General features: G+C 36.1%; 1 protein-coding gene across 1 annotated transcript in view; it reads right to left on the bottom strand.

Annotated features, from left to right (window-relative positions):
- CACNA1I (calcium voltage-gated channel subunit alpha1 I) overlaps positions 1-12,039 on the bottom strand; it is a 370,590-nt gene that overhangs the window by 276,038 nt on the left and 82,513 nt on the right. The window contains exon 3 of the mRNA XM_072421248.1: positions 1,063-1,222. Within this exon, the coding sequence (XP_072277349.1) occupies positions 1,063-1,222 (160 nt within the window). The remainder of the gene's footprint in view (positions 1-1,062; positions 1,223-12,039) is intronic.

Here is a 12,039-nt window from a genome sequence, read left to right as displayed (position 1 = left end):
GGGGGCTCGGTGAATGATGGCATTTATCTACACTTATGTGTGGGTGTCTATACCTCATTTGATGTGGCCATTAAATGGGATAGGCGGTATTGGGCGGGTGCGTTGTTGGCAAAAGCAGATATTGAGGTAGCTTTTTGGTTGTTACAGGTTCACCTGGATTGTGTAAGGTTGTTGGGGTCTAGGTGGGCAGGGGGGTATTATGTGGATAGCTGCTTTCTTATGGGTTGCTCCATTTCTTGCACCCTAATCGAGAAGTTTAGCAGCTTCCTGGAGTGGGTGGTGAAGTTTGTGGCGGAGGTGGAATTGGTTATCCATTACCTTGACGATTTCTTGTCTATCGGTCCTCCAAGTAGCTCGGTGTGCAGGGTGCTTCTGGCGATGTTGCAGCACATAGCGGGGCGTTTTGGCAGCGGACAAAACCGAGGGGCTGGTGACAGCTTTAATCTTTTTGGGCATTGTATTGGATACAGTGGGGCTGGAGAAAAGGCTGCCTCGGGACAAGTTGAAGGAGTTGAGGATGGCGGTACGTTTGGCGGTGTCGCGCAGAATGATGCCCTTGTAGGAGGTTCAGTCCTTGTTAGGAAATTGAATTTTGCCTGCAGAGTGATTAGGATTAGTATTTGGATGGGTTGGGTGTTTTCTTGGTAGTAGGCAGCCGCAATGGCAGGGGTTAAGTCGCAGGTACATTTTAGGCGTCTAAATGTACCTGCGAGGAATAAGGGCTGATTTGATTGTGTGGGACAGGAGGAGTTTAACGGGAAGGCATTGTGGCTGGAGGGGCCTGTTGATGTCGTTGATCTGGAACTTTACACAGATCCGGCTGGGGCATCCGGTTTTGGGGCCTATTTTGGGGGACGGTGGTGTGCGCTGGTGTGGCCGCAGGATTGGGTATTTAAAATAAAACACATTTTTAAACCTACATCAACAAAAATGAACCTAGGAATTACTGTAAAGTTCCAAAACCACATAGTTCTCATTATACGAATTAAGAAATATATGATAGAAGTAGTAAAATAAAGTAGTGTTGTACACATCTATGTATTTAAACGGCATGCGACTTACATAGTAAAGTTTTCCTCTAAGAAACAACGGTTACGTAAAAGACCTGCCCAAAGCTGCACCCCAATGATTCCAAATATGAAGAAGACAAAGAAGCACAGAAGAAGTACATTTCCCAGCATAGGCAATGTGTCCAGCAGCAAATTCACCAAGATCCTCATACCTGTGAAAGAGATAAAAGAGAAGGAAAGCAGAGAGGAGGAAGAAAAGTAGGAATTTCAAGAAGGGAATAAAAAAACAGCATAATTAGGATATACAAGAACAGCACAAAGGAAGGAGGGTATTCAAAAGCAGGGAATAAATGGATAGGAACAGAAACAAATTAAAATGTTTTCTTTTTGGAAATTGGATCCTTGCTTCAAACACATTCTTAAATGTAGGATATCCCCTTCTCTACAATACCCAATACCATATTTAATCTCATATATCACTACAAGAGAATTGTGCAATTTTAATCAGCACAAAGGAGGCCTGTATAGGGTAAAGGGTCATAATCTCAAGCAGGGGTCCAATCTTAAAACAGAAAAAACATTTTGATGAAAATAAAAGTAAACTATGAAGATAAAAAACATGCCTAGGTTAGTAGGGTAATACACAATATTTGATGCCTTTCCTATCAGGAATGGGTCTGGTATAAATAACCAGATGTCCCAAGCCACTGATGCAAGGAAATTTAACCCAGCACATGTAAACAGCAGGGAAACCACAGCACATGGATGCAATGGATACACCACAGCACACAGATGGAAAACCCACATGCTACAGTATAAGGTGAAAGTTAAACCTTGCTTGCATGCAAAATTTAGAACTTTCAATTGTGGAATGGATAGGACAGTTTAAAAGTAGCTAATTGTGGCTACCTTAAGAGCTTTTGTGCAATAATTAATGAATCAAAAATCTCTTCAGCCAAAATTGGAGGAATGGCTTCCCTGTCATTCCCTGTGCATTGCTACCCTGTCCTCACTGAGGAGATTCACCCCTGGTCCCTGTTCCAAGGGTTTCTCTTATGAGAGTAGGTTTCTTACTAGCTAGAACTCTTGCCTTGCTGCACTAGAGAACCATATATCAGCAAGCACAGTATCTAAATGTTTGTATGTTCCTTGCATGTTGCATTGGGGTTTCTCCCACTTCCCTAAAACAGATTGTCTTCCCTCCAAATTCGCCTTAGACTTACTGTTAAAGTAATTATTACAAATGACTTGTTAGGGTAGGACTGTGAGGTCATCTAAAAGACAGTATGTGTGTAAAAAACACTGTGAAAGATATTGCCATTATATAATTGCATAAATAAATGAACCTTTGAGTGATTTACTACATTTGGGCTGTTTTCTTACTAAATTTTAGTATCAACCTGCAGAATATTTGCTTAATAAATGAAGTGAATTGTTGCTGACTTCAACCATTTAATTATGTCCAAGCAAAGATCTTTTTGTTTTACATCTCCTTGCCCAGTATTATTATTTGCAAAGTACACTTTTATCACATTAACTAAAGTGAAAATGTCTTTGCAAGGACACAGCTGAAACTTCTTTAGTAAAGGAAATGTGAGATTAAGTAAACCGACACAATAGATTTCTATGCAGAGCCAAACATTTTGGTGCTTTTTGTGTTATTGACATGTGACATTTGAACTTACACTATGTAATGTCAGAATTCCAGCTCAATTTAAATAAATGCTTGTTCCAGGTTCATAGCTCAAAAAACATTTTGACATTGAAGAAACTAATATTATTATTATTATTATTATTACTACTAATATGTAACATCCTGTTAAAATCTAATAAAAGGTAGTACAACTAGCAATAAAGCTCAACTCCAGCTTCTGAATTTTTCCTCCCTATTTTGTACATGCCCATAGCTCTCAGTTCTATACTTTTTCCCCAAAGCAGTGCACTTTCTACACTCTCTAAGGCCCTAGATTCATTTCCAAGGTAAATAACATCAAGTTATCTGCACAGGACATGAAGTACCTTCTGGACTAAACAAGGAATGTCAAAACACTTCAAGGGACTTTTTAGGCACAAGTTGTAAAATAAATAAATGAATATAACTTTTATTTTCAAACATTAAAATTATTAGTAAAAAATGTACAGCAATGAGTATATAATAGCAGAAAAACATGTATATTAACCATTTCACAACATGGTCTCGCATAAGTTAGGTGAAATCTTTTTGTTTTCAACGCGTTTCACGGGCCACACCCCACTTCATCAGGAAAGAACGGAACTTATCAAATAAATAGAAATCCGCAATATCTATTTTACAGTTCTATCTATTTAATGAAATTCATAAGTGCTCACCATTAGATATATATTACATACCAATTTTTGTAGAAAAGTACTGACGACAACACTCTAAGGTGGGTACCTCTTCCAAACAAAAAGAGTACTGACTCCAAGCCTGACAGCAGTGCAGTATGAGCAAACAACCAGGGGTAAACCTAGGTGATGTTTTAAACCCATAAGTCTTTTCAAAGGCTGTCATAAAACAACTCTATATTCAATAAACGTTGCAGGCAATTTTAGGAACTTTGAATCCTTGCAAGAGATTCTCTACTTTTAAAACATATTGATAGATCACCTACCAGAACAAAACAAAGCAATGGTGTTTTCAATGGATCTTATGGGCAGATTATCCACCGATATCGTCCAGCAGACACCCTCCTAGTTTTGCAGCTCAGACATGCCACATGCTCATAATGCACTGCTGTATGGCTTGGAGTCTACTATTTTTGATTGGAGGAGATACCCGTCTTAGAGTGTTATCGTCAGTACTTTTCTCAAAAATTGGTATGTAATATATATCTAATGGAGAGCACTTGTAAATTTCATTAAATAGGTAGAACTGTAAATTAGATCTTGTGGATTTCTATTTATTTGATAGGTCTCTGTTCTTTCCTGATGAAGTGGGGTGTGGCCTGTTGAAACACGTCGAAAAAAAAAGATTTCACCTAACTTATGCGAGACCATGTTGTGAAATGGTTAATATACATGTTTTTAAGCTATTATGTACTCATTGCTGTACATTTTTTACTTATACTTTTATTGCTTGAAAATAAAAGTTATATTTTTTTATTTATTTTACAGCTTGTGCCTAAAAAGTCCCATGATTTGTCTATGATACTTGAAAAAATTAGGATACTTTATTGGGATGTGGCACACATTGAAGGAAGTTCTGTGATTTGACAAAAAAAAAATATATACACACTTTTTCTAAATGTGTGGATATTGTGCTTTTTTTGGGAAGTAATATATTGATAATGTTTAAATATTTTCAGTATAATACAATAAAATACAAAAATAATGGGCTTTCAAGCAACTAGAACCTGCAATGCGCATATTTTGGTCAAAATATTTCTAGTTTCATTATGCAAATCTGAGTTATTATGCAAAACCATGCAATATGCTAATTGTGCTCAAAATGTAAATTGTGAACATCACCAGAGCTGGGCCCATACATCACTACTATGTCACGCGACAACTTGTGACAACTTCCTGGGACAACAGAGGGGTTTTAAAAAAAAAGTTTTTGAAGTAATTTATTTGTAATCTGCATATATTATGTGCTGTGAGTTATGTTTATTAGACTAAAAATAAGCGGCATGGACATTCGCTATATTTTTTTCAGATGTCATATATGCTGTGGTCGGTGGTCATCTTAGCCAATCACACATATGTTTAAATATAAAAAATAGTTACACAAAAACTAACCACATAGCAGAGTACAATAATTAACTAGAAAGAAAAAAGATCAAGGTATTTATCGATATGAAAGTAAAAGACAAACACTCCATTAAAACAGAAATATAATATTGCTACCAGAAGTAACTAGAGAATATCCAAGAAGAACATGGGGGTGTGGGAAAACTTTATTTCATAAAAAGTTACCCTAATGCAATAGAAAAGGATGTATTTGATCCACAGATATACATATACCTGAGCTGGTACTATCATAACAGGTCATACCAAAGTAGGATGCATAAAGAGGAACTTTACTGCACATGGGGCTCTAGTAAAAATTGTCAATCCATTAGCCACAGGGAAAACAGAGTATAAGAAGTGGGAAACAGGAGGCATTGACAGAACATGAAAAGATGACTGTTCTGCACAATCCAAACTATAATCGAACAAACCCTGTGACCGGCACATAGTTATCCAATCCTAAAAGTCAAACCACATAAGCCACAAGGTGAGATATCTATCTCTATTATCTGTGTCATCTGCAGCAATCTCCTCCAGGTAGAAACTTTCATTAAACTTTTACCAAACTGTCATAATTGTTGGTGTTGACTAGTGTTGGTCGAATATCTCACTATTCGATAGTTATTCAATAGTGAGATATAGTTTGGGTGATGGAATGCCAAATTCGAACACCATTGAAGTCAGTGATGGGAGAATTCGGGTTATTTTTAGGAACTATTAAGGGCTGCAAGAGCAATCAGATACTTTACTAGTTGTATGTGTACTTGGATAGAGTGGTCACCCCCGGAATTTGCTATTGCTGCTGGCATCTGCAGTGAACTATGTAACTATGTAAGAATGAAGTTGAATTCTCAAACTATTGAAGAACCTTATAGAAAAGTATGAGAAATATGACATCCCTTGGTCTAAAGGGATCGGTACTTTGCAAACTGTCTAGTTCAAAATGAGTGTCCTTAGGACAAATAAACCCCTAGCAGTAATCTCGTGTGTGACTCGGGGTGGATTTTCCATGCAAAAAGCAGTAATCCCGTGTCACACTCGGGGTCGCTTAAAAGATTAAAAAAAAAACAACTACCTTGTTCCGTCGTCGTCCCCCGGCGTCCTGCTGGTCCCCGCACGTCCTCAGAACACGTCTTCTTCCTCTTTAGCCGGGGCACAGGGAAGGTGACGTCAGTGCGGGCGGGAGAAGTGACTGGAAATTAAAATAGTTTTGGATTCAATACAAAGTAACTGTATTGAGTCCAATATAATGAAATCTTTATATATATTATATATAATTATATTATATATATATTATACATGCTACTGTACAGTTATATTAAGTTTCACTATTTTTTTTTTACAGATTTTTGTGTTTTTTTATTTAAGGTTTATTATTAAATTTATTAAATATTGGACATATTTCGGTGAGTTATGCCTAAGAATTATAGACCTACAATGTAAAATAAATTTCTATGCAAATGTAACGCTTTTTGCGTGGAGATATGGACAGAATTAGAATGCTAGGGGCGTTAGGAAGTTAATTGAACACAGAAGTGACTGAGAAGTGACTTTTTGCTCCAATTCCTCAGGTGGGATGCAAATTTTATTTCTATGGATTTTCTATATCATCCTTTTGAAGCATTAATTGTTATAATATGGTCCAACACAATCACCTCTTAGGGATATAGAGAACACTACAGAGTATATTAAATCAAAACTATTTCCTTCATCCTGTCACCTAGACTTTTCTTGAGATTGTGAATTTCTTTTTTGTAAGGAGCCCCTAACTGCCAACTCAAACATCAAGAACTTTGGCAGGTTGGAGGGTCCTTAATATACGCTTTTAGGGCTCATTTTTAAGGTCTATAGATGCCTGAGAAGTGCTTCTAGAGTGCAGAGAAAACATTTTGGAGTCCTCTGGGAAAGGGGTGCACCGTGTTGGCCTAACCTGACTTCTGCGCATTAGGAGTTGGAACGGCCTGATTGAGTACCATCTCAGATGCCCAGGACCTTCTTGCTGCAGAGCTGGCAACACTATTTTTGTGATCCTTCTATGCACCATGCGGCTGCAGCCCTCTCTTTCTCTTCTCGGCTGTACATCATCCAGTAACAAACTTGGAATCCGGGCACAAACCTTTCCTGGGATAAATCCTCCCAAACACATTTCTGGTGAGACCTACCAACTTTCATTTATTTCTAACACCTGGATGATTACATAATAGTGATCTGCTTACGTGCTATCACCACTGAGGAAGTCTATGTTGGGCGAAACGTGTCGGTAACATTGTTGCACCTCTGCGATTCTTTTATCTCTTTTTGCGGATACTGTACTAATGGGATTTTCACTAACCCATATATAACCTGTTATGTTCAGTTGTATATTGTCTAGTGCCATTTACACTGGCCAAAGCATTCAATATTACAATATTGTGGGAGATGTGTAATCTCAAGTACTGTTTGGTAATTTATTGTATTTTTAGAAATTATCATTAACACAATACCCTATTGCCTCAAAAAAAAAAACCTCTGTCTGGAGTATTTTCTTATACTGCTAATATTTGGGGTTTGCATACGCCCGCTTTAGGGAATACCGTACTTCCACTGTTGTTTCTCCCACATGTTCTGATTTGTACCGGCCGACAGACTCTAACTGTCAGCGCTTAGTGGACACACTGCCCGGCTATACTAACCCCTGCACAATATTGTAACATAATATTTGACAAATCCATAGCACAAATAACCATTTCAATGCACAGTATTGCAGGGTACTCATGCCAGAGTCTCCCCCTTCACGTCGCTCTGTAAAACTTACCAATAGCTTTATTGTGGGCAAGTTGAACAAGGAATTTACACTTACAACCTCATTTGCCCAAGAAGCATCTTTGTACACACAGAAACACACCACTAGCTAGTAAGATGTATGCAAAGTCTGCTCCTTTAAGGAAAACATATGTATTCACAAATTGTGCTTGTGGTTCCACATAGAAGATTACTTCTGGCATACATAAAAGATATAAATCTTTCATTGAGGTGTTTCACCAGCATACCCATTAGGTGGATTCCAGGATTCACATCATGACCTGAATATATAGAGAGATTGCCATGCCTCTGAGCCACAGTAGCAGTGTGTGTGTGCACCAAGATTTGGCTTGAATGGCTTGAATTTACCATACCCCATGGGACCAGCAGTGGGGCTCCCCTCCAAGGTGACATTTAGAAACCATACAAGGGGACTTCACCTGGACAGTGGACAGCCAGAGATTTACTCCAGCCAGGTAGGTGGACACACCGGTTCTGAGAATATACAGGAGGGAAAAAGAAGGAAGCTAGGTGTATGGACCACATTGAATTTATTTAGTTAAGTCCTGAGAGTGGGAGGAGAAAGGGATTAACCCTTTCGTATGCTGACCTGGAACAGAAAAAAATGTTTGCAGCAATCTTGAAAGTGAACCTCAATAACAATTAAAGCTAAACTTTTAATTTGTATATACAGGTTGACTATCAAAAATCCGGCAACCTCGAGATCATTTTAAAGAAAAACCTTCTAAGGCTGGCTGCATTTCCTCCAGCCAGCAAATGAACTAGGCTGTATCTGACTTTTTGAAACATTTATGCACATTGTGAGATGTTTACATTGTAAGGAAAATCAGACTAAGCAATTTCCAATTTCAGTACAGAAAGTACAGTAAAGGTAAAAGACTGAAGGTTGGGGGAGGTATAAGGCTTAAAAGAAGGAGACAGTGGAACAACCAATCTTTGTAGGCACTTTAAGAATAAAATGTCTAAAAAGTCATAAGATTTATTTACATTATTTGATTTAAAAAGAATTTAAAAAGGGGTATTGTAAATCACACCAATATATGCCAACAATAAATAGACAATCATATATTTCAAAGGTCACTACTGTAAGGGTCCTTTCTACACATCAAACTGCTTGTGAGTTCACTATTATTTTTATTTAAGCTAATTAGTGGGACTATATTTGTATTTGTACTTCAACGTGTTTCACAGCTGGTGGCGAAGCTTTTTCTTTACCAGGATTAGAGGTATATATACACTGTAAAAGATTGGAACACCCATAAACAATAATGTTTATCCAGAGAATAATATAATAAAGTACAATAATTCTGTATATCTATAAGCAATTTTCAAATATTATTTATTACTCACAATCAAACATATTGCATGAGTTGAATAATAGGGGTAAATAATCTTTCAGATGAACATCTGATGACAATAGAAGCATTAAATTCATATATATCTCTAGGCAGGGGAAGGGAACATGTTTAATTTGGCAAATATATAGAATACTACATATCTTCTGACAACAGCTCATATTCTCTCAAATTCTGCTGCCCATAGTTTCCAAATGGCAGATTTATCACGTACTACTAGTCAAAATGATTTTTTTTCTCCAAATTAGGCATATTCCTATCCCCTTTGTAGAGATTCATATACTTTACTGGTGCATCACTTTTATTTCCATCAGTTGATGTCCATCTGAAAAAGAAGTTACACACCCTTTGAAATCATACTTTTGAAATTTTTGAAATATATGCTTTTCATACGTATAATTGGGTTAAATGTATGGGGCTTCCTATAATGGCCTGTTAGAAATGGTATTTCTGCATTTAATTTTGATAATTATATTTTATATGCCAGCAAGTAAAATCACCTACTTGTTACCTATTTTCAAGTACTAAAACAGCTTTCATAGCATTATTGCAGAGTATTTCCATTAAGAGGACAGGATCACAGCCAAAGGAGAAAAGTAGTAATATTGATAATAGTGAAAACAAATTATTGACTGAGTGTGTGTTAGGAATATAACAAACTGAAAAAGATCTTGCAGGAACTATTCTTAAGATGTATGGGATTATTTTGAAATGTTTCTAGGATTATTCAGAATTGAGTGGATGGTGCATTTGACCTGTTAGCAAGGTGGGAATGCAGTAAGACTACAATTGTCAGTAAGTGCTAAAGAATAATACAAAATATGCACGTTCTGTCTATTCAAAATTGTATGCATATTTTAATAACAAGTTATTTGAAAAAAGGGATTTTGGGAAGAGCAATAAAACAATAATCATAATCATTTAATTAAAGTTAAAAACAACATATATACAAAAATATTAGTCAATGCTATATCACACATAACACCTAATATGGGATTGTTAACAAAAGAAACAAATTATTATTTCACAAATGCTTTCTCCCACTCAACGCGTTTCACTGTCCACACTGCTTTTGTAGGGGTGAAGACCAGACCTCTAAAAATGTAATATTGGAATTGGGACTGTTTTTATTTTGGATGCCAAGATTTGGAACAACAACATTTGTTCTATATCCTCATTGGCATACAGTGTAAAAAAATAACTAAATTTCACGACCTGCCAGGGCAATAGTGACTAAAGGTTTGTCTTATCAGTTCAATATGGCCCGAACAGTACTAGGACACAGGATTTTACAAATATCTATCAACAATACATGTATTCAATATTTTATGCTGAAAAAGATAACTCCTCGGTAGCTGTTTCAGAGGTTCCTGCTACAGAACTGTAGTTTGAATCGTTTTAGAAAGGTTTTTAATTTCCATAGGCTAGGCTAGCAGAATCCATCTAAATCGGCAGGCAGATCAAACAGAGGTCAGGCTAAGATGAATGGGTGCAAGAAGCCTCCAATGCTCTTTTTTTCTATGGTGTATTATTTAGGCAGGATAAGTCTAGTACTGGTCAGGCAACTTCACTTTTCCATGGAAATGCCTATGGGTATGTAGAAGCAAAATCCCCATGTAAAAGTGGCACTTACCTCCACTTAGCTACCTAATTTCAAACATGTTTGCCTTTGATAAAATCCATTACATGTGAAAATACATGTAAATTTAGACTAAATGGGTAAGAAGAGTGCCACTGGTCAGCAAAAGCACTATCTTACACACACAATCTTCCTTGAACTTTAATATTTTTGTTGTTTTAGCTAGCTTATCTCTGTCTAACCATTTCAGGAGTAGTTGTTTTCCTAAAATAAAGGTGCAGTGATATTGCACTACTGTATATGCAGCCAAGCATGTTTCAATAATCAAAAGCGTGTCCTGTTTAAAAAGGTTATGTGTTTTATGAAAGAGCAGCAGTTCAGAAAGTATTCACATAACCCTGAATTATAAATCTGTCTTAAAGGTTTGCTTTCCTGTTATACGGTCAGTCGTGGCTGACAGAGCAAATTCTTAACTTCTGAGATAACAAGCATATCAGTGGAGACTGAAAGATTAGATTGAAACTGATAGAGATAGACAGAAAAAACACTAAGTGGGAGGAAAGAAAGATAAATATAGATAAGAAAAAGGGAAGAAGGAAAGAAATGAAGGAAATAAAATTACAGAACGCTTAAGAGAAAAAAACTGCTGTTGTTTGGCATAAACAAAGAATTTTAGATATACTGTATATAGAAATATATATATATATATATATATATATATATATATATATATATTTATTTATATGCTTATACCAAAATATTTAATGAAAAAAGGGGCNTATATATATATATATATTTATTTATATGCTTATACCAAAATATTTAATGAAAAAAGGGGCATTTTAGCAGGACTTAAATAACCATAGCTTCATAACCTACAAATAATTTTAAATAATTTTTTATTGCAACAAATAAAAAGGCACACAGCAAATGGTAAAATGTTTTATTTATCTACTAATTTGGGGATATAAAGTACCAACACCCCCAAATTAGTAGATAAATAGAACATTTTACCATTTGCTGTGTGCCTTTTTATTTGTTGCAATAAAATTATTTAAAACTATTTGGATTACGGTATAACTAATGCCTTTCCCAAGTGCAGTAATGTTATCCCACAGTTAAGACAAGTAACCACTCAGGCCCATTATTGTCAAAAATATGATGCGTATACATGCTTTTTGTTTAATAAATCCGCCTAATGTTTTCTTTTTTTTGTTTGGAAGAGTAATACGATTAAGATGGTAAAGGGGGGAAAACATAGGGTTTGAAAACGGGGTAATAAACCATAAAACCATAAACAGTAATTACAAGAAAAATGTTCTTTTCATTTTTTGGATACATCGTTGTTGCATATTTAAGTGAATCTGAAATTCATGGCCCAGATGGACATCCATCATTATAAAATTTTAAATAACAGAGAAAAGTTTTTAGGAACCTCCTAGCATCCTCGTGTTATACCAAGAAGTGTGGTGAAAAATTTCTATAATATTGGTACGTTTTTCGGGGGTTAAAGTAGACTGGAGGAAGGGTATCCAAATTGTAA

Source organism: Pyxicephalus adspersus, chromosome 8, assembly GCF_032062135.1.
Source record: "Pyxicephalus adspersus chromosome 8, UCB_Pads_2.0, whole genome shotgun sequence".
Lineage (NCBI taxonomy): Eukaryota > Metazoa > Chordata > Amphibia > Anura > Pyxicephalidae > Pyxicephalus > Pyxicephalus adspersus.
This window is presented reverse-complemented; position numbering and strand designations above follow the sequence as displayed.